General features: G+C 39.3%; 3 protein-coding genes across 7 annotated transcripts; 2 read left to right on the top strand and 1 right to left on the bottom strand.

Moving 5' to 3' along the window:
• Nucleotides 1-1,865: 1,865 nt before the first annotated feature.
• Nucleotides 1,866-10,686, bottom strand: tdg.2 (thymine DNA glycosylase, tandem duplicate 2). 2 transcript variants are annotated; one of them, XM_084059981.1, is made up of 11 exons: nt 10,572-10,686; nt 10,250-10,432; nt 8,575-8,897; nt 8,004-8,221; nt 7,479-7,548; nt 6,463-6,598; nt 6,114-6,196; nt 4,725-4,819; nt 4,454-4,628; nt 3,356-3,481; nt 1,866-2,465 (listed from the first exon to the last, which is right to left on the bottom strand). In XM_084059981.1, the coding sequence occupies exons 2-11, from the start codon at nt 10,306-10,308 to the stop codon at nt 2,329-2,331; spliced, it is 1,422 nt and encodes a 473-aa protein (XP_083916107.1). In that variant the 5' UTR covers nt 10,309-10,432; nt 10,572-10,686; the 3' UTR covers nt 1,866-2,328. The 2 variants fall into 2 exon arrangements, with proteins under 2 accessions (XP_083916107.1, XP_083916108.1); XM_084059982.1 differs by lacking the exon at nt 10,250-10,432 and having other exon boundaries at nt 10,572-10,661.
• Nucleotides 10,687-11,452: 766 nt separating this feature from the next.
• On the top strand, nt 11,453-14,636 carry uqcc6 (ubiquinol-cytochrome c reductase complex assembly factor 6). 4 transcript variants are annotated; one of them, XM_084059393.1, is made up of 3 exons: nt 11,453-11,486; nt 12,978-13,114; nt 13,820-14,636. In XM_084059393.1, exons 2-3 carry the CDS (start codon nt 13,007-13,009, stop codon nt 13,937-13,939), a joined length of 228 nt encoding a protein of 75 aa, XP_083915519.1. In that variant the 5' UTR covers nt 11,453-11,486; nt 12,978-13,006; the 3' UTR covers nt 13,940-14,636. The 4 variants fall into 4 exon arrangements, with proteins under 4 accessions (XP_083915519.1, XP_083915517.1, XP_083915516.1 ...); XM_084059391.1 differs by lacking the exon at nt 11,453-11,486 and adding an exon at nt 11,494-11,527; XM_084059390.1 differs by lacking the exon at nt 11,453-11,486 and adding an exon at nt 11,519-11,754.
• A 1,116-nt stretch (nt 14,637-15,752) lies between these two features.
• efcab10 (EF-hand calcium binding domain 10) lies at nt 15,753-17,471 on the top strand (the record flags this gene model as incomplete). The annotated part of the gene is made up of 4 exons (XM_084059498.1): nt 15,753-15,855; nt 16,288-16,452; nt 16,940-17,036; nt 17,426-17,471. 4 exons carry the CDS (start codon nt 15,753-15,755, stop codon nt 17,469-17,471), a joined length of 411 nt encoding a protein of 136 aa, XP_083915624.1.
• Between the last annotated feature and the right edge of the window lie 1,545 nt (nt 17,472-19,016).

Genomic DNA, 19,016 nt, shown 5'->3' with positions numbered 1-19,016 from the left:
TTTGTATTGTAATCTTAAAATATGGATATATATCTTCGAACATTTAATATATTTTCTCTAGAAATATTTAATTAATTAATTAAATTAAAATAATAATGTCTAGTAAATGCTTGGCAAACTACACATTGGCTGGCTGTGAGCAATGTGTTGTCTATATTTCAAAAAATGGTGGAAGTCATCTACAGTAGACACAATCACAGATTTATATATGCTCCTGTGACCCTAATAGAACAAAAAATTGGGCTCGTCCGGGATTTGAACCCGGGACCTCTCGCACCCTAAGCGAGAATCATACCCCTAGACCAACGAGCCTCATACAAACTACTGTAAATGCCGCAGTCTCGTCTGTCCCATCCCAGCCGGGGGTTCAGTTTGAGTAACTGGTGATGTGGCAGGTTGGAACAGAGCTGATCTTGTAGAACAGTGCCCTCTGGTGGTTACAAGTTCATTTAACTTTTTTGTTGTGTACTACCATACCAGGCGTGTACATCAGATATAGGCCTACAACTGCATTTAAAAATACGGTGTACGTCATCTGGATTATCTTTAATACTTGCATCATTTGTTTGATGCTCAGAATCAGAATAAATATAGCCAAAAATGTATTAGTTGTGGTGTCTAATGCTGTAATGATTTTTTCCTATTTTTTTTAGCTAACACAGATTAAAGAAAAATAAGCAAACCTTGCTACACATCAAGCTTCTATCAGCTTCAGCTATTATATGTGCAAATTATACTTAATTATAATCTTTGAATGGGGCCTGATACCAGCCATATGAACATTATGTGAGACATGGCAATTATGGGTTATTTGGGAAATTGCCACATCCCTCTGTTTATGGGCTAATTTCATAGGCTCTTAGGATGTTCACCATCTAATCTCCTTTAACTAGGAGATGGACTGTGGTGTTGTCTTCACTGTAAAGATAGTATGGCTGACAGTGACACAGTAGCTGTTTCATTGGTCATTACAACAAGAAACATTATAACCATCTTCTCTTTCCTTTGTATCTTTCAGTTCTTCCATTTTCTCTCTGCCTTGCGAAATTGCAGATGGATGTTCTCCTTTTTCCCTGTCTCTGAACCATCAATCTGAAGCTAATTGAAAATCTCCTAATCTTTCTGGTAAAGCCTTAAAGGACGACTTCACCCCTTTTCAACCTATCATCATATAATAGGTCCTCACTAATGCTCATGATAAAATGATACAATTTTTTCTACTTGGTCTGTGTCTCATAGGAGGGCTGTGGACAGTCCAGACACCCGTCTACCAGTGACATCATCGTTAGGCATGATTTTTTTTCCAACAGGATTTCACAGTTTTTATTTAGATTTTTATTAACACGAGAACAATGGCTTCTTTTATTGCATTGCAACTTTCCAGGAATAGAAAGCCTGCAGTTTCTATTAGCTTGGATTCCCCATTGATGATGTCACTGGTAGACGGGACTCTGAACTGTCCACAGCCCTCCTCTGAGACACAGACCGATTAGAAAAAATTGTACCGTTTTATCATGAGTATTAGTGAGGACCAATTATATGAAGACAGGTTGAAAAGGGGTGAAGTCGTCCTTTAATTTATATCAACTAAATGACATAGTCAAAGTAAAAACTCGCCATAAGAAACATCATGTCTCAGATCTGACTTAATAGGCCTTCACTCCCTATATGACCTAGTTTGAATGCATTTTGACACACTGCTGCATTTGTAAACCCATCACATCTTTCATCTTCCAGACATTTCTCATTACATTTACATTTACCTATTAGTGGCAAATGTAATTACGTAGCCTACTGTTGATTATTCTTGTAGAAATGCCATTCAACATTTTTAAATAAACATAACATTTTGTTTTGTGCTGATTTTTAAATTTATTTTCAAGACGTTTTAAGGTTCCGGTGGGTGAACCTTGTACAAATCGTTTATTACAGAAACCTTAAAACTTATACAAGCAATTGACCACAAAAAAATCCCATTGTTCAAACATATTAAAATAAGTCAATGGAAACACATGATTTATGAAATGCAATAAATAGTTGTAAGAAATAACAGTGAAAAAATATGTTTATCAGTATCACAGAGTTTGTAAATGGCAGCCCTGTAACAACGGGGCATTTTGTAATATCCATAGCATTCACAGCATCCATAATGATGCTTACTGCCCGATTTATACTTGGTTGTGCCCCACATTGCGTGCCAAAAATTGACGATCTACAAGCTCACAATGAAGAGTTGTGAGCTTTTACATTGCCCGTATTCGGTGCACAACACCAGCGCGTAACCAAGTATAAAATCAGGCTTTAGGAGGTCATTCCTTCTGCTTCTTCTCATGTGGTGTCTTCAAATGTTTGTGTTCCCAGCTGAGTGTGAAGAACGTTGCTGCTGTTACAGTTGATATCTGGTATCTGTGACATCCATTGGTCATACGTCATGTGACCTGCTACCTGCTCTTTACTATCCACCCCTGCAACACACCAGGACAGAGATGATATATCGTTGCTGTTGGGCTGAAACCTTGCATCTTCATATTTCAACTGCTTATGTTTTTTTCCCGTAAATTAATACCCTGCTGCTTCATTGTAAAAAGAGCGTTGTACAAAAGTGGCAAAAAAAGCAGATCTACAAGCTCACAACACATCGCATCACGATGTGTTGTGAGCTTGCAGATTGGCTATTTTCACTACTTTTGAATATTTTTGAGGGTCTTTTGTGGGTCTTATACATATTGAACTAATGAAAGGTATTAACAAGGGCTTGTGCCTAAATAATAACTACATTGGATCAATTGGATGACAGGTTATTTTTTTATTTTTTTAACAGTTTTAGACATGAAAAAAGGGAGATCCTGCACACGGTCTTCACTTACAGCAAAAACGTTTTTTTTTTATGCAAATACAACGTTTTCGTTGCACTTACCTTCATCAGGTATCTGCTAAAAAATTATCTGCATGACCCAGGGGGCATGTTTTTTTTACATCAGACTTCAGTACTCTATTATCCATCAGTTGTTGTTGGGTAAGGTACCTTTTACCCTAATTATATTATTGTAAGGCAGCCAATGCATTACAATGCTGCACAATACATGATTGCAGGTCTTTGCTGCCGTATAGAGCTGATGGGAAAATAACCAACCTTACACAACAGATGTTTTGTAAAAGTGCAACATCTAGTGGCTGAATGATGTCGAGTGCCCCTTTAAATGAACACTGGATTTGACTGTGTATGCCTTTTTTGTGTTACCCTTTTAGCCTAAATGTTTTACTGTACCGCCGTGCTGTTTACATTTTTTGACTAATAAAGTATTCAATCAATCAATCAATCAATCAATCAAATGTAGTATTTGTAGTATTTTACCTGTCTGTTTGGTGGAGGGGATGCTGCAGTAGTCGGTGGTCTTCCGTTCGTCTGAATGTGCTCCGCCACAGTTCTCATATTCCGGGTCTACCTGCTCCTCCTTGATTGCCATTCTCTTAGCATCCTCTGCAGAACAAAGTAAAAAACAAATGTGAAAAAAGAAAAGAAGAAAAATAAGAAAAGGAGGGAATAAGAAAAATATGTTCAAAGTAATTGAGTTCATATCAAGTGTATACATAACAGCGCAAACTACAGTCGCACTATGTTCACAATTAACTGCCTTGAGAATCACCTTCCCATGTTGTGTTTTCGGTGTCCAAATAACAGTTTTTTGGACACAAACAGTTGTTTGTGAAACCGCAGAAAGTGAAACCGTAATATTAATATAATGAATGAGTATCTGTTCTCAAATATGTAATGAATAACTATCTGGCTCTTGCTTTCTTTGTGTACACCACAGGCTCTTTATATGTGCAATAATAAGCACCCTCAAGCTAGTCTCGCGTAGCCAGATGATCGGATATCTATGCCTGCCAAGATGTCTTGGGACTTCTAAATTCACTGTAGGGGCTAAAACTGTGTGGAAACAATCCAGAGATTTATTGGGCCAGTGATGTGATTTGTTTTCACAGTAGTGGATGTGGGTTTGTCAGGGGAAGTTCTCTAGACTATTCTAGCCCATACATTGAATTTAGATTGAGGCCTGTCACAATTATTACATAATCGCCTAATCGCAATTATTTGAGATGATCTCAACTATTTTGCATAATCGTCATAAATCGTTTCCATCCTACATTTACAGCGGCCTGAACTCTAGATGTGACGGCTGTGTAGCAGCCGAACCTCTATTTTGTCAAATCTGCCCTGTGCAATTTTTCTTTACAAAGCCTAAAAGACAAAACAGAAATGTATTTTTTATGTTCCAATGTTCAATGCAAAAAAACAGTTGAATCGTTAATCGCAATAATTTATATGACAACTCATCGTCAAGTAAAATGTCATGATCGTGACAGCAGTGTTTAGATTTCCAAAAGACGTTTCAGTAGGGGGAGATCTCTGACCCGCAATGCAACAAAAGGACCTATTTGGTCAGTTTACCTTTTGCTAGCTGAAGGTCGAAGGAGTACTTGGTCTCCTCCACATCATGGGTGGGTGACGAGTCGTCCTTAACTTTGTCCCGTAGTTCCTTCAGCTTAATGTAGAAATGCACTTTGTCCTGAGCACGTGGAAACTGGGCACAGCGTGGGCTGGATGACGGCATCAAGTAGCACAGCTGCACAGACAGCCACATGTTAGAAAGACCGGCATGTCAACAGACAGACAGGCATTCTCAATGACCACGCTGATACCGATCTGGCTGCATCCTTACCGTTTCGGTCTCTGGGATTTTGTACGGTTGTAAGCCAAATTCAAGGTTGGTTGCCTTTACACCGAAGATCTCTTTACAGAAGATTTCATAGATGCCTGCAAAAAATGTATACATTAACCACACAATGACTTAAACCCTCTAGTTTATAGTAAAACACACCTGAGTTACAGCAGTATTTGGACCGCGTTTTTCCTTCTACACCAAATTGTAGAAGGAAAGTTTTACCAAAAATAACTTGGGTTCAAGTGGTTAAATGCAGGGCTTAATTTCTGCCGCAGCTGGCCGGAGCCGAGGTCCGGTACCTGCCTGCTGGGCTCCGGGAAATCTAGAAGGTGCTCTGTCACCTCAAATGACATACAATACAATACATTTTTATTTTAGCCTATTTATCATTAATTAAACTCTCACATGTTCCCTCAATGTCCATTCTTGCAATGGAAAAGGACTGCGGATGAAATTTAATTTAAACACGTTATTATTCGCCGTTAGAAAAATGGTCGCGCAACTTGCGTCCGTGAGCCGGGTGATCTGTCTCCGCAAATAACGCTAAGGCCCCGTCTCCCCCTCATGTCAAAGTAGTCAATGTTTACGACTTGATGAGAGGACATGTGGAAATACCCTTATGGACCCCAAGAGAGAGAGAGAGAGGGAGAGAGTGGAAAAAAACGGCATGATTGACGGTTAGGTAAACGTGTGTTCTCTCTCTCCTTTCCAAGTGTGATGTCATTAAATAAACAGTAACGTTACGCAGATGGCGCGCATCTCTGTCTAGTAGCCTATCTGTGTTGTTAACCGAGCTGGACAGTGTGTGTCTGTCTGTGTTCTGTGACTTTATGCCTGACAAAAGTGAGAGTGACTGAGTAGTGTTTAATACGGTCCGCTCGATAAACCACGTTGCTCGTGAACATGCCATGGTTTCATATGCACATCGCGTGTCACTGTCTGCGAAATTGACAAGAGAGGGAGAGGGAGGGAGAGAGACAGATAGAGAGAGAGAGAGACGTTTCTACACGCCCCTCCTGTTTTTGTCAGAATCGTTCATAAATAATGCTAGCGTTCTTCTATTGCTACATTCTTGATTATTAATGCATCATTTGATGTGGAAACAGTAGCCCTCATGCTGTTATTTGGCCTTGTTTTCTGGGGATATTATATGGTTAAATCAATTAATTATATTTTATGAAAAATGTATAAAAAGTCTGGCCGACCGGGCCCGACATTTGGTCGAGTTCCGGCACCTAACACAGCCCATCCTTTATGAGATTATTCAGACACATCCTAAAGAAAGCTTTTTTTTAAATTATGTTGACACATAAAATAAAACCAATAAAATAGAGATCTATGAAAGGAAGATATCTGTATTAGAAATGTGTATTACATTCTTCTTACCTTTTCCATTAAAAGCTGCTATGAGAGGCTTGTATTTCTGCAGTTTCTGCAATAACTGCCGACCACCTTCACGAATCTCTTTACTAGAATAGACATTAAGGAAAACAATAAGAGACACAGCTAGCAATATGCCCTCCTCACAATTTTACCATTTCTCGTATTTTGTCTGAGGAATATTCCACTCAGTGTAATAAGGGTTTTATCTCATGATACCCTACATAAAATGTAAGGAAACAGAAACAGCCAAATCTTCAGTGTTCAATTAACTCAAGAGACCCTCAAAGAGCTATTTGGTTCCATTTGTACACTGATGGCACCTTCTTAGCCGAGAAGAGTCATAAGTATTCACCTGGACAGGTCCTTGCTCCCTGGTGTGGTCCTCTCCACCATGTTGGTGAAGCCGATGCCATACTTCTCTGGAAGGCTCTGGTCGTGCATGAAGTTCAGCTGCTCCTCTGTGAACCCAGCCAGGAACAGACACTTCCCTGGGGTCACACGCAGTGTAATCCTCATTGTTAATTTAACTTTGAGAGTGTACAAAATGGATAAATTAACACAAACGAAAGAGATAAAATACTTTTGTTCAGAAAAACAAGACATATTGTCCAATAATGGCTCTTCCGGGTCTAATTGTTATAAAATAATGATACATATGTATAGATGAATAATTACGATACAACTTTTACACTCTTCACAAGTTAAACTAATACATTTAGGCATTTCCTGGTTGTACACCAAGCTATGTAAAGAGTTCCGTAGTTGTACGGAGTGCTATGATTTGTGACATCATCAAGTGCCAAACACGCTGCCAGTAGGCTTCAGAAACAGAAGTGCCTCCAAGCATTGTACTCAACTACTTTTGGAAATGCAAGAATTACGGAGAGGCCTACAGTTATGTTGCTATGGCACAATCAGTAGGATATTGTATATATATTGCTTTGTAAGGCATTCTTTGAGAAAGAGTTCTTATAAAGAAAAGATGGTCATAACTTTGGAGAGCATCACTGAAATGGAGAGGGATTCTTTGATAGGATGTATTCATATTGAAATGATCACGCTCAGGACACGACCATATGTAACTACCATAGTAACTGTTTGGGGTGGCCGTAGCTTTTAGTTGATAGAGAGGCCATCTAGTAATCAGAAGACGGACAGCCCACATGTCCAAGTGCCCCCAAGACTCTTAATTAATAACAGACACCCCCTCCCCCCCAATATAATATTAATGTAATAATAATAAGGGTAATAATAATAATAATAATAATAATAATAATAATAATAATAATAATAATAATAATAAATGCAGGAACACTTTAAAAATAATCCCAAAGGTGTAATAAAGGAGGACTGTGAACAGTAACATACAGAAATGGTTTCCTGGATTGGGGTAGTGGCGTCCTTTGAAGGCTGACATCAGTCCTGGGTTGATACCAATCTAGGAAGAGATATAAAACTGTTACTAAGTGTTTTTTTAGGGCTGCAACTATACTATAGTTATATCGAATGCTTTTTTGATCGAGAAGTGTATTTTCTTTGTTTAGTTTTTTATGAATCGATGCAAATACATTCTAAAAGGTTTTCATAGTGTGCGAAAATAGTACATTTACAAGCCCACAATGCAACGCGTTGTGAGCTTGTAGATCGGCTATTTGCTCCATTTTCTTTTTACTTTTGAAAGAAAAAAAAAGGTAAAATGTACTCCCCCCCCAAAAAAAAACAATTATTATTATTTTGTATAATCGACCGTTGCACCCCTAGAATCAATTAACACTGAAACACCCGTGTGCACAAATGGGACTTCCTCACAAAATGGTGCTGATTCACGCTCATGTGATTAGGCATGGAAATGCCACAAGTGCACCATTGAATGATCCTCATTAAATAACTCACAATCAAAATGTCAAGATTGTAGGTTATAATGTCTGGCAGGGTTTTGGCCATAACTTCGTCCACGGACATGCCGTTGAAGCGGTTCAGAGTTCTCTTGGCCTTCCTCGCCGCTGCAGCCTGCTCCTGTTCTTCATCCTGAGCGCTCCTCTCCTCCTCTCCCTCCTCTCCAGCTTTTCGCTTCGGAGGTCTTCCTCTCTTCTTCTTGCCTGGCGTCACAGCTGGAAGAGAGACAGAAGGGGGGAGACAATAGGTAAAGTCTCTTATGACAGCAATTCCCAACCTGTGGGCCGGGGACCGCTGGTGGGCCACGAGAGTATTGCAAGTGGGCCCTCAAATAATTTGCTAAACACTACAATAATATAACATTCATATTGAAGAAATAAAAATAATGACATTTTTTGAAACCTTGTTTTCATTGTGATACTGATAAATAAGAACTTAAAGTATACTTAGTTGGTTCCGTTGAACCCAAAGAAATCCATCTAAATAATATTTGGAACATAATCTGGATACAAGACACAGGTTAACGCTAAATGTAAACGGGGGCTGGCTCTGACACCTGCTTCAGTACCTTGAGAAGGCTCCGCGGGCAGAGGCTGCCCATAAGAAGCCTGTTGAGAGGGTTCCACGGGCGGAGGCTGCCCATAGGAGGACTGTTGGGCTCCTGTGGGACCATAGTGGGGGTGGTGCTGCTGGTCCTCCTCAAAGGTGTGGTAGTCCAGGGTGTGGTGGAGGGCCGAGGTGTAGCTCTGATGAGAAGAGAAGTCATGGTGGTGGAGAGCCGGTTCCAGCTCTGTCAACTGTGGTTCCGTTCCGAAAGCCTCCGCGGAATACGGACCCTGGTTGTGGTACTGAAGAACTCTATGGCCCTCTGTCTGATGACTGTTCTGATACCTGGATAAGACAAAAACCACAAGAGAGGGTTTGAAAAAGTTAACGGGAAGGAAAGGAGTGTGTGTGTGTGTGTGGGGGGGGGGGGGCAAGAGAGAAAGAGCAGGGACAGGGGGGACAGAAAAATAAGATGGAGAGAAAGATAAAGACGCACGTGTGTGTGTGTGTGTGTGTGTGTGTGTGTGTGTGTGTGTGTGTGTGTGTGTGTGTGTGTGTGTGTGTGTGTGTGTGTGTGTGTGTGTGTGTGTGTGTGTGTATATATATATATATTTATACACACACACGTTTTGTCAACGTGTAAGCGTAACTGGGCTCTTATATTTGCTTTTCACTGATTCACAGGTTTGTAGATGGACTTATCCGCTGTTCTGAACACACAGGATCTTGAACATCAGCCCTCTAAGCAATTATTTCCCTCTTAAATGTCTTATTAATCTGTACAGTAACAACAAAAAAATGACACAACGATGCACAAATTGAAGACGACTTAGTGCATTTTGGATACGTACAGTAGGCTGTATTGCATTTTGTAGCATATCCAACTTGTATGCAGTGGTGTGAAGTAACTAAGTACATTTACTCAAGTACTGTACTTAAGTACAATTTTGAGGTATTTTTACTTTACTAGTATATCCGGTTTTCAGTTTTTCCGGTTTTCAGTCATTTTACTTCTACTCCATTTCAACTCAAATATTGTGCTTTTACTCCACTACAATTATTTGAAAACTTTAGTTACTAGTTACTTTGTAGATTTGGATTATCATTACAAAACATTAATTCATTAATTACATTATGGCCTTTTTAAAATAGCCGATCTTCAAGCTCACAATGCCTCTCATCGCATCATGAGCTTGAAGATCTGCTATTTAAAAAATATATAAACATTTTATACATTTGGAAACTTGTGAAGTGGGACATTCTGCATAATGAGTACCTTCTACTTTTGGTACTTTAAGTACATTTTGATACCAGTAACACTTTTGTACTTTTACTAAGTATTTTGAATCCTGGACATTTACTTTGTTTTGTAACAGAGTATTTCTGCAATGCAGTATTGATACTTTTCCTTAAGTAAAACATTTGGGCACTTTTTCCACTACTGATGTATTCTCTCTTTATTTTGTCATTGATTTCCCACTATTGACTTTCCCTGTGCATGCAGCAATGAGCAACAAAACATCACGTTTAAACGTCCAAATAAAAAAAATAAAAAACACATGCATCAATGCTGATAATAAGCATGATAGTTGTTGGAATGGCATTGTTTTGTGTCATGCATGAGGATGATGCATCATGCACACACAAGAAGGTTTCCATGGAAGCCTCCTCCAACATCACAGATCCAACTCACTCACCACTGTTGGAGATAATCCGTAGAAGGAACCGTCAGAGACGTGTACTGCTTCTCCTCCATCTTTACCGTGGATTCTACACCAATAAACTGAGATGCATGTTGCTGTGACACTGAGTCAAAAGCCTTTAATCGTCAAAGGCTTTGATTAAGAAGGACGACAAGGAATCGAGAAGCTGCCTATTATCTGAAAATCAACCAAACCAAGCACAAAGACGCTGGTTTTTACTAGACACAACCATTTCACAATCCCATTATTTTACACAAACATCGACGTGACACTGCTGTAACGTGCAGATGGTTAGTGTTGTCGTGCTGAAACGTACCTGTACATGTCCATGGTTTTGTTGTTAAATGATGACTAAATGAAGGCACCCCAAAACAAAGACATTTAAACGTCTACGTTACGGATCGTCTGCTCTAGATGCTTTTTTTTGCAGGAATAGTTTAACTATCGCCACCCGCTGGCTGGAGTAGGCTACTGCATGACTAAACAGTAACTAAAGGCAGTGGTTCTCAAACTTTTAAAATTTTATTTAAGGACCCTCTGTGAGTGTACAAATGGAACCAATGGATTAGTAAGACCTGTAAGGGTCCATTCGATAACCTCTCAAGGAACCCCTGAGGGTCCCTGGCTGGACCTATAGCCGCAAGCAACTCTTAGATCCTATTTTTTATATCTGGAATCTAGAGTTGCAATACCAACCCTGGCTGGCTTGACAGCCCATTACATCCAAAGTCAGAAAAGTCCTATCTGATTGTATTAAACAACTTAAACTCACCAACAAGGCAATAAATAGGATCTAAGAGTTGCTTGCGGCTAGGCTGGACCCATGGCTGGACCCCACTGTGAGAGCCACTGCTCATAGGTAAAACGGAAATGTGTGCCTAACACAAATTCACCAGAACTATAGTCCTTATTTTCCTTATTTTAAATATTATAATTATCCAATGAGTCTTTACCACCAGTTTATTATGGTTGCTTTTACAGACAGTGGCCGCTGGGTGGAGACAAATAGCTTGTACATGGAAATACGTACCTGGCTGCTGGTATAGAAGAAGAGCGTGGTCCGGTTGAGTTTCCCATAGTCTGAAGAGACGGCCTCGTTTGTCGTGCTGCGATTTGCGGATTGGTTGTCCCGGGTAACCACCAGTTTTAGCCATGTTTTTTAGACCAGTGGATACCCTGGCAACCAGGCAGCGTGCCAATCACAGCCCGGCCTCAGTGCCCACCCTCCGAGGTATGGGATTTGTACTACCCTCTGTACTGTTTACATGCGTGGTATGTTTATGCAATTACAATGTGATGGTTAGGTTTATACCTCTGGTTTGTGGTTTATTAAGTATGAAGCAACAGAAGCATATTGGTACGACTACGTAGTCACTCCAGCTTCTTGGTGGACATTATATGACAAGTGACAACTATTCTCTGCCTCAGAGAGGAGCAGTTATATCACCAGAACTGAAGCAAGACTCATTCTGATTACTAGCATTTGAATAGACAAGCAGGTGGGTTCCCAGACAGGGGTGTTGGTGAAGCAGGTTTAATCAGCTAACTTAACTGTTAAATTCTTTCTTTTTCGGTAGCTTTATTTCTGTTATTTGACTTGTGCAGCACTCATATTCTGCTGCAGCAGGTTGACCTTGACCAGCACTGTGCACTGTTTCTGATTCTGAGTTCTACTGGCAGAAATGTGTTTTATAGTAAAATATCTCCACTTTTAACATGCCATGTACGTATTGGGATAACATTCACAACATTACTGACAGAACACAATATATCTACTATGCATAAACTTCAGTTAGCAGGTACGGGTCTGGTATGGGCTGGCATACATGTTTCATAATAGCAGAATTTCAGTAAGAAATTGCACATATTTAATTACATGTTTTCTTCCAATTACTTTTGTCAAGGAAAAACATGAACCATTTTTGGATGGTCACTTTAATGACTGATGATTATGTGAATTCTGAACTTGGGGCTGGTTAGGAACCTTAGTGTTGAAGAGGGTTTGTCTTGACTTAGAGAGAGATACGCAACTGTTAGTGCAGGAACTCTATACATACATGATCTGTCAGGGTAGAGCAAAGTGTTAACACATGTATGGGCATAGGGAGGGACCATGTAAAGCTCCATATACAGACAAGTGGGGAAGTGGAGACATCAGCTGAATGACGTGGTCATGACGTTGCCATCTCTCAGGAGAAGATGTAAGACAACGTTACAGAGTTTTGGGGAACTAGTGTCTACAACTGAAGTGGTGACCGGGGATATTTCTTCAGCATTATAGAGGATCTTCAGACCATGAATCTTACTGCATATATACTGACGCCTCGATCTGGAATAATTGAATTCACTTCTTATTCACCCCTGTCTTACTTAAGTTCAAGGTAATGTTCTGCGGCGGAATCAGACAGCTAAGCTAGACAGTTTAGAACTATTTTTCACTTAGTGTCTGGCCTACAGTACATTCATCATATCATTTTCTAATAATTTTCCTTCACTTGGAAGGCACACTACTTTTTCAAAAAGTCTGTACAGTTTGCTTACACGCTACCTCCTCTGTTCTCCCAATACTTCTAAATTATATGGAAGATAAAGTTGTTAATAATTAGCCTAATCCCAGATGACAGTCTGACAGGCACTCACTGGGTGGAGCAGAGAGGCAAATGCTTACTAGAACTTTGATGGGCTTTGGATAAAATCTGTTTGTTGATAACTTCTCTTGTAGGCTGAGAGGAACCTGTTACTCCTCTGAAGATGCCAGCCGGTGTGTCTTGGCCTCGCTACCTGAGGATGCTTGGGGCTACTGTCCTGTCCATGTTTGCAGGAGCACAGGTTGTCCATCAGTACTACCTACCTGATCTGGTGAGTGCTAACATTCATTGCTTTCCTTTCATTTCCACTGATATTGGGTGGAGGTTGTGATACAGTAACTGGCCTGCGTTTCCAGACTTGAGAGCAAAGCGACGACGGGCAGTACAGTGTACGGTTCGGTTCGGCCCAATTCTTCTACCCGAGAACCAGTTGTAGCTATTTGGTGGAAATGCACAGACTGTTTTTTTTTTTCAGAATCAGTTTTATTGTCACATCACAGGTTTACAAGTTTTTTTTTTACATCATTCCCATCGCAACGTTAATTTCCATAGAAAGAAGAGGGGGGGAGGGAGAAGAAGAAGGGGGGTAAGTGGGAAGGAGATCAGACAAGAGAACAGCAGAAAGGCCAAACAAGTTATCTACATATTTACATATTTACAAGAGTACCAATGGTTTGAGATTGGGCACTGGATCTGCCTCTCGTTCTGGAAATCCACTATACTTTTTAGGTCTTATATTTACTAAAACATATGACCGATTCCATAGCTCTGGAATGATACAAATACATAATAATTTCCAGGTGTTTGTTGACACACAAGTTATATGTGTCAGCACCTGGCTGAGAATGTGATGTTCTGTCCACACAGCAAACTGATTTGTTGTCAGGAATTTGAACTTAATCCATGAACGCATGCAAACTTCCCACTATGCATACTGTATTACTGATCTTCCCGTCTTTTTCCTTCTATCCATTAGAGTATCCCAGAGATCCCACCAAAGCCAGGAGAGTTGAAGACAGAGCTGCTGGGATATAAAGCCAGAGAAGAGGCTGCCGCAGCAATGGAGCAGCTCAAAGCCGAACAGAAACTGGACTGATAGAACTAATTGCTTTGTACTGCCCCCAGTGTGGAAGGCACACCCACACTTTTCCCACAAGGACATTTTCTCGCATCTATGGGTGCTTGGACATGCTGACATGCGCATCAAGCGTCACTACATAATTTTCACATACAGTACATATGAAAGGACATGGAAATAAGACGCTGGCTTTCGTGCATTTTATCCTCTTGATAATTGTGTGACAGTGTATGTATTTTACATACGTTTATGGGTTAGGTCAAACTTTATGTCACCTCAGTGTTGGTCACTGAATCAAGGGGAATACATGTTAATGCTCAATGTCAGATGTCTGGCAAGAGCTGTTTGACTGCCAAAGCATCCAGATATCGGACTGTTTTTGGGGAGCATGTTGTACTCTTTCAACTGTGTGTTCTTCATGGCTTCAACTGTGTACTTTTTTGCTGTGGGTGTTCTTAGTGGGGTGCCCTGGCACATGGTTGTGCAACTGATATATTTATGTGTACCTGTTCAAGATAAGCACTTCAACACGGGAGCTGGAGAATTATGAGGCTGCTTCAAGAGGATTCTTTGACTCATTAAAAGAAACAACATGGTTTAATTAAGCCTTTCTTATCATGGCTTATTAATGAATGTGTCTTGTAATCTGTGCTGAAAATGAGAGTATTCAAGTAGGTACAGTTTGTACAGAGTAAGTAAATAATATATTGATGAGCATGTTTGTATTGTCTTAATGTCCTCTCACAAATTATGTCACCCATCCAAACATCACCTGTTAAAACAAACAGCCCTGTTTTACCTGTCCCTGTGAAGCAGTTGACAGGTAAATTTGAACTGGCTTATTGTGGCTGACATGGGTTCAGGAGGTGGTAGAAACCCAACTGGTTTTCAGGCAGAACACAGATTCAAGAATGACAGATAACAGACAGTAGGTTTTGAGGTACGCTAGTGATAATTGTATACAGTAGGTTATACTGGAACAAATTAGGGACCCACACTGGCTACAGTGGGAACTGCTTGGAAAACCCGTGTGGATAGAACACACAAAAAAAAATTGGGTAATAGTTAGTAGAAGTACTGTTAACTTTATAGAAGGGTATATATTGCAGCAGACTAGGTGCTTTCACTAATTGACTTATTTTGGCTACCATGGCCCAAATATATGATTTTGCACTGTCCTATACATATTTGGCTATAAAATAAGACACACCTTCATTGATCCTGGGGGAAACTTAGGTGTCACGGCAGCAACAGCAGTAAGAGTGAAACACAGGAGAGGTACATGTAAGACTAGAACAAGTCAAGAAACAAGCTAAGATAAGAAAATACATTTCAATAGAATTATAAAATAAACTCTGACAATAGACATTCTGTAGTGGTTTTCTGAACGAATTACCTGTTCAGAAAACATGTACAGTAGGTCTATTTCAATAGCGTATACATGAATATCTATCACCAATGAATACATTAATGAATGTACATGATATACAGTACAGTCTATTAACAGTGAATATTATACAGTGTCAACATGTCTTCTGCAGTGAGATAATATTACAGTCTGCCAACAGTGAATTTATGTAGCTAGCTACAGTCTATAGTCTATCATTGAATAACCTATAATATGAATGAATATTAAGTAAACATCTCTCAATAGCTTAGTTATACTTAAATGGGCTTTTACCAACATCTGCCAAGTAAGATAGGCCAGACGCTAGAGAAAATCCATGTAATTTATAAAGGTTTTTTATTACTCTTATTTTGAATTTCTGAGCCGGAAGTCCTACAGCATACGACGTGTATCCTAGCAACCACTATAAACTACATTTCAAACATGGCAACGCCAAGAGAAAAAGAAGCTGCTGGGTATCTTGAAAAACACAAAATTGTTGAACTAATGGACAATTTAACGAGTATGCTGTTCTTTTATAGACCAGGTTAGCGTTTCAGTTTTTCTATTTTACAAATTATTATCATTCTCTGTTTGTTAGAGAGTCAAACATCATGGAAAAAACGTCACGTTTTTAATATTACTAGCGTTGCAATATGGGAACCAGAAACCCATCGGCAATTATAAAATAAAATCGTTTGAATTAGCTTAATCTGTCTTGAGAGATTACTAGCATTGGACTGCTATTAGCACTTTCAATGATAGAGCCGTGTGTGTGTGTGTGTGTGTGTGTGTGTGTGTGTGTGTGTGTGTGTGTGTGTGTGTGTGTGTGTGTGTGTGTGTGTGTGTGTGTGTGTGTGTGTGAGAGAGAGAGAGAGAGAGAGAGAGAGAGAGAGAGAGAGAGAGAGAGAGAGAGAGAGAGAGAGAGAGAGAGAAAGGGGGGAGAGAGTGTAACTCTTTATCACCATTGTCTTTGCAGAGAATCCCACAGAGTTTCTCATTAACCAGTTGGAACAGATGGAAGCATCTAAACAGAAATCTGTGGATGCACCCTGTCTCTTTGATGAGTCCAACCTGGACTCTGTATTTGGCATCTTGGACCCTACAAAGCAAAAATACATAACATGTGTCCAATACAAGGAAGGTAAGCAGAGGAAAGATTGTCACTTTGATGAGTATGACAATGGCACAATCGTGGAAGAAGTACTCACATTTCAGCAATAACAATGTAGATACTCTGTTACAACTTGTAACAGATCTATACTTGTAACAAGTGCAAGTACAAATCCTTTTTTTGAATAAAAGTAAAAGTTATTGACATCAAAATATACTGCAGTACCAAACATAAAAGTAGTCATTTTAAATGTAAATTACTAATTTATATAGAATGGCCAATTTAACTATACAGTCTTATTAGGATTGAAATGTGAGGATTGAAATGTTCCAAAGAATTAGAAATGCATGCTTGTGTTCATCACATTTCATTTCACAAACAATGACTAGTCTGAGGCTGTATTCACTCACTGCATGTTTAGTGTTTATTTTACAATCTGTTAATAGTGAATTAAAAAACAGTATGAAGACACAATGGAACAATTCTAACACTAACTATGTAATTTCCTCTGCTGCAGCGTTAACCACACTGGGGATAGCAGATATAAACATTAATAAGTGTCCTGAAGGTGCAGATGAAGACAGGATATCCCGGGAGACATTCAAAAGAGAGGCGTACGTACGCACTGCTGTCTGTTTTCTTCTTCACTTCACTTCATTGCATTGTATATTTCTGTTCCGTTCCAAGCAGTTAAATATCCATTAAGAAATAGTGTCCATTAAATAAATAAACCAAATTGTTATTAATTGGGAAGTTTGTACAAGAAGTATATAAAAGATAATAGTCATCATTTGAAAACTTCTAATCTAGAGGCTTACTATGTCAAATGATTTTGAAGGATACTATACATTTTATTTAATTTGACTGTAATTATTCTTACAATAAAATGCAAGGGGAAAATTTCGGTTTGTGGGTGGGGTGGGTACACCTACTGCACCATGAATGCATGGTACAGGTGCTCACCACAGGAGGAATGTCATGTTCTGTGTCTCTTTTCTTGCAGGAGAAAAGGCCTACAGAGAAGTTCAGCCACTTATTTACAATCTTAAATGTCCTGTTTCGTTTGTAATATGTTATAAAAAATAAATGTATATTATCACTATTTACAAACAAATGTTAACGTCTACATTTTTATTTTACACATTACACCCCCACACGAATCTAATTCCCAGGCTTTGCGAGAGGCACCTCACAACCCTAGTATTTGCAAAAAGATTTGCATATAGACAATAAATAAAAAGTACAATCAAATACAGTGAGCAAAGATATTGAATGTAATTTGTAATATACATGTATTTTTTTTGCTGTCTTTGACTTAAGGGTTCAACTGTGTGATTTTTCTATACATACTTTTAGAAAATACTTTTCTGACTTTTCCTATCACGAACCCAACAGACACCATAGTACAGTAGAACCTTATGGCCTTAAAAGGGTGTGCAGAAGAGAGGAAGAGGTATTTTATAGATTATGATTTGGACATACAGGATTATATTCAACTCTGCAATTATAGTAATTTATAATACATTTGCAGAGTTAAATACTTAAGGGATGGAGATATGATCAGTAAGATCAGTTCTTCTTAATCAGGATTAGACATGTTAGGCAGGCAGGCTGGTAACCTAGTTAGTTTGAGGTAATGCAGTGGTTCAGTGAAAACCAGGGTTCCTTGGGGCGATTCCATACAGACACTCAGTGGTGGAAAAAGTACTCATATTTTTTACTTAAGTAAAAGTAAATACTGCAATTTAGAAATACTCTGTTACAAGTGAAAGTCCGGTAATCAAAATGTACTTGAGTAAAAGTATAAATGTATTGGCAGTAAAAGTATTCATTATGCAGAATATCCCGTTTGACAAGTTATCCTATGTCTAAAATGTATAAAAAATCTTTTGAAAATAGCATATCTACAAGATGCGATGTGTTGTGGGCTTGTAGATCGGATACATAGCCAAAGTTTAAATAGGGCTGAAGTGGTTAATGTATGTTTTGTAATAATAATCACGTATCTACAAAGTAACTTGTTCAAATAATTGTAGTGGAGTAAAAAGTACAATATTTGCCTCTGAGATGTAGTGGAGTAGAAGTAAAAGTATTGAAAATTGGAAATACTCCAGTAAAGTAAAGATTCCTCAGATTTGTACTTAATTACAGTACACTAGACCATACCCGGTCGGCGCAGCCGTGGGGGGATATACGCACATGATCTGGCAACCCGGGAGGCAGTTTGTCCCATAGCTGGGCAGCCGCAGCTATGGGACGACATTCTTTGACACAAAAACGCTAATAAGAAGCTGAGATTTGATGAAATCGAAAAACGGGCTTCACAGTTAAGTTCAGATGGTAATGGTCAATGGCTGTGAGCAAAATCAGAGCAATTGGTCCAGCCAGTGAGGGGAACCGGGTGTCTTCACCACCACCACCACTACAAACGGACAGAGGTTACTAGAATTATAGTAGGATGTATTTGGTTACTTTACACCACTGACTGACCACTGCACAAATAATGTAAAGCCTTGCATATGCACTCCGGGACAGTAGGTGGCTCAAGAAGAAGAAACAGATGAAGAAAGAGGAGAAGAAAAAGAAGAAAAAAA

The sequence above is a fragment of the Gymnoscopelus microlampas genome, assembly GCF_963454915.1.
Source record: "Gymnoscopelus microlampas genome assembly, chromosome: 6".
Classification (NCBI taxonomy): domain Eukaryota; kingdom Metazoa; phylum Chordata; class Actinopteri; order Myctophiformes; family Myctophidae; genus Gymnoscopelus; species Gymnoscopelus microlampas.
Note: the sequence above shows the minus strand (reverse complement) of the source record. Positions and strands in the feature narration are given on the sequence as shown.

What these genes read in the sequence shown, in the direction of transcription:
- tdg.2 (XM_084059981.1), bottom strand. Translation starts at nt 10,308, where the DNA reads ATGGAGGAGAAGCAGTACACGTCTCTGACGGTTCCTTCTACGGATTAT. An exon ending in GCCCGCGGAGCCTTCTCAAG is followed by an intron (nt 8,222 to 8,574) that starts GTACTGAAGCAG and finishes TCTCTCTTCCAG; the next exon opens with CTGTGACGCCAGGCAAGAAG. An exon ending in CGACCTTCAGCTAGCAAAAG is followed by an intron (nt 3,482 to 4,453) that starts GTAAACTGACCA and finishes TTTGTTCTGCAG; the next exon opens with AGGATGCTAAGAGAATGGCA.
- uqcc6 (XM_084059393.1), top strand. Translation starts at nt 13,007, where the DNA reads ATGCCAGCCGGTGTGTCTTGGCCTCGCTACCTGAGGATGCTTGGGGCT. An exon ending in AGTACTACCTACCTGATCTG is followed by an intron (nt 13,115 to 13,819) that starts GTGAGTGCTAAC and finishes TCTATCCATTAG; the next exon opens with AGTATCCCAGAGATCCCACC.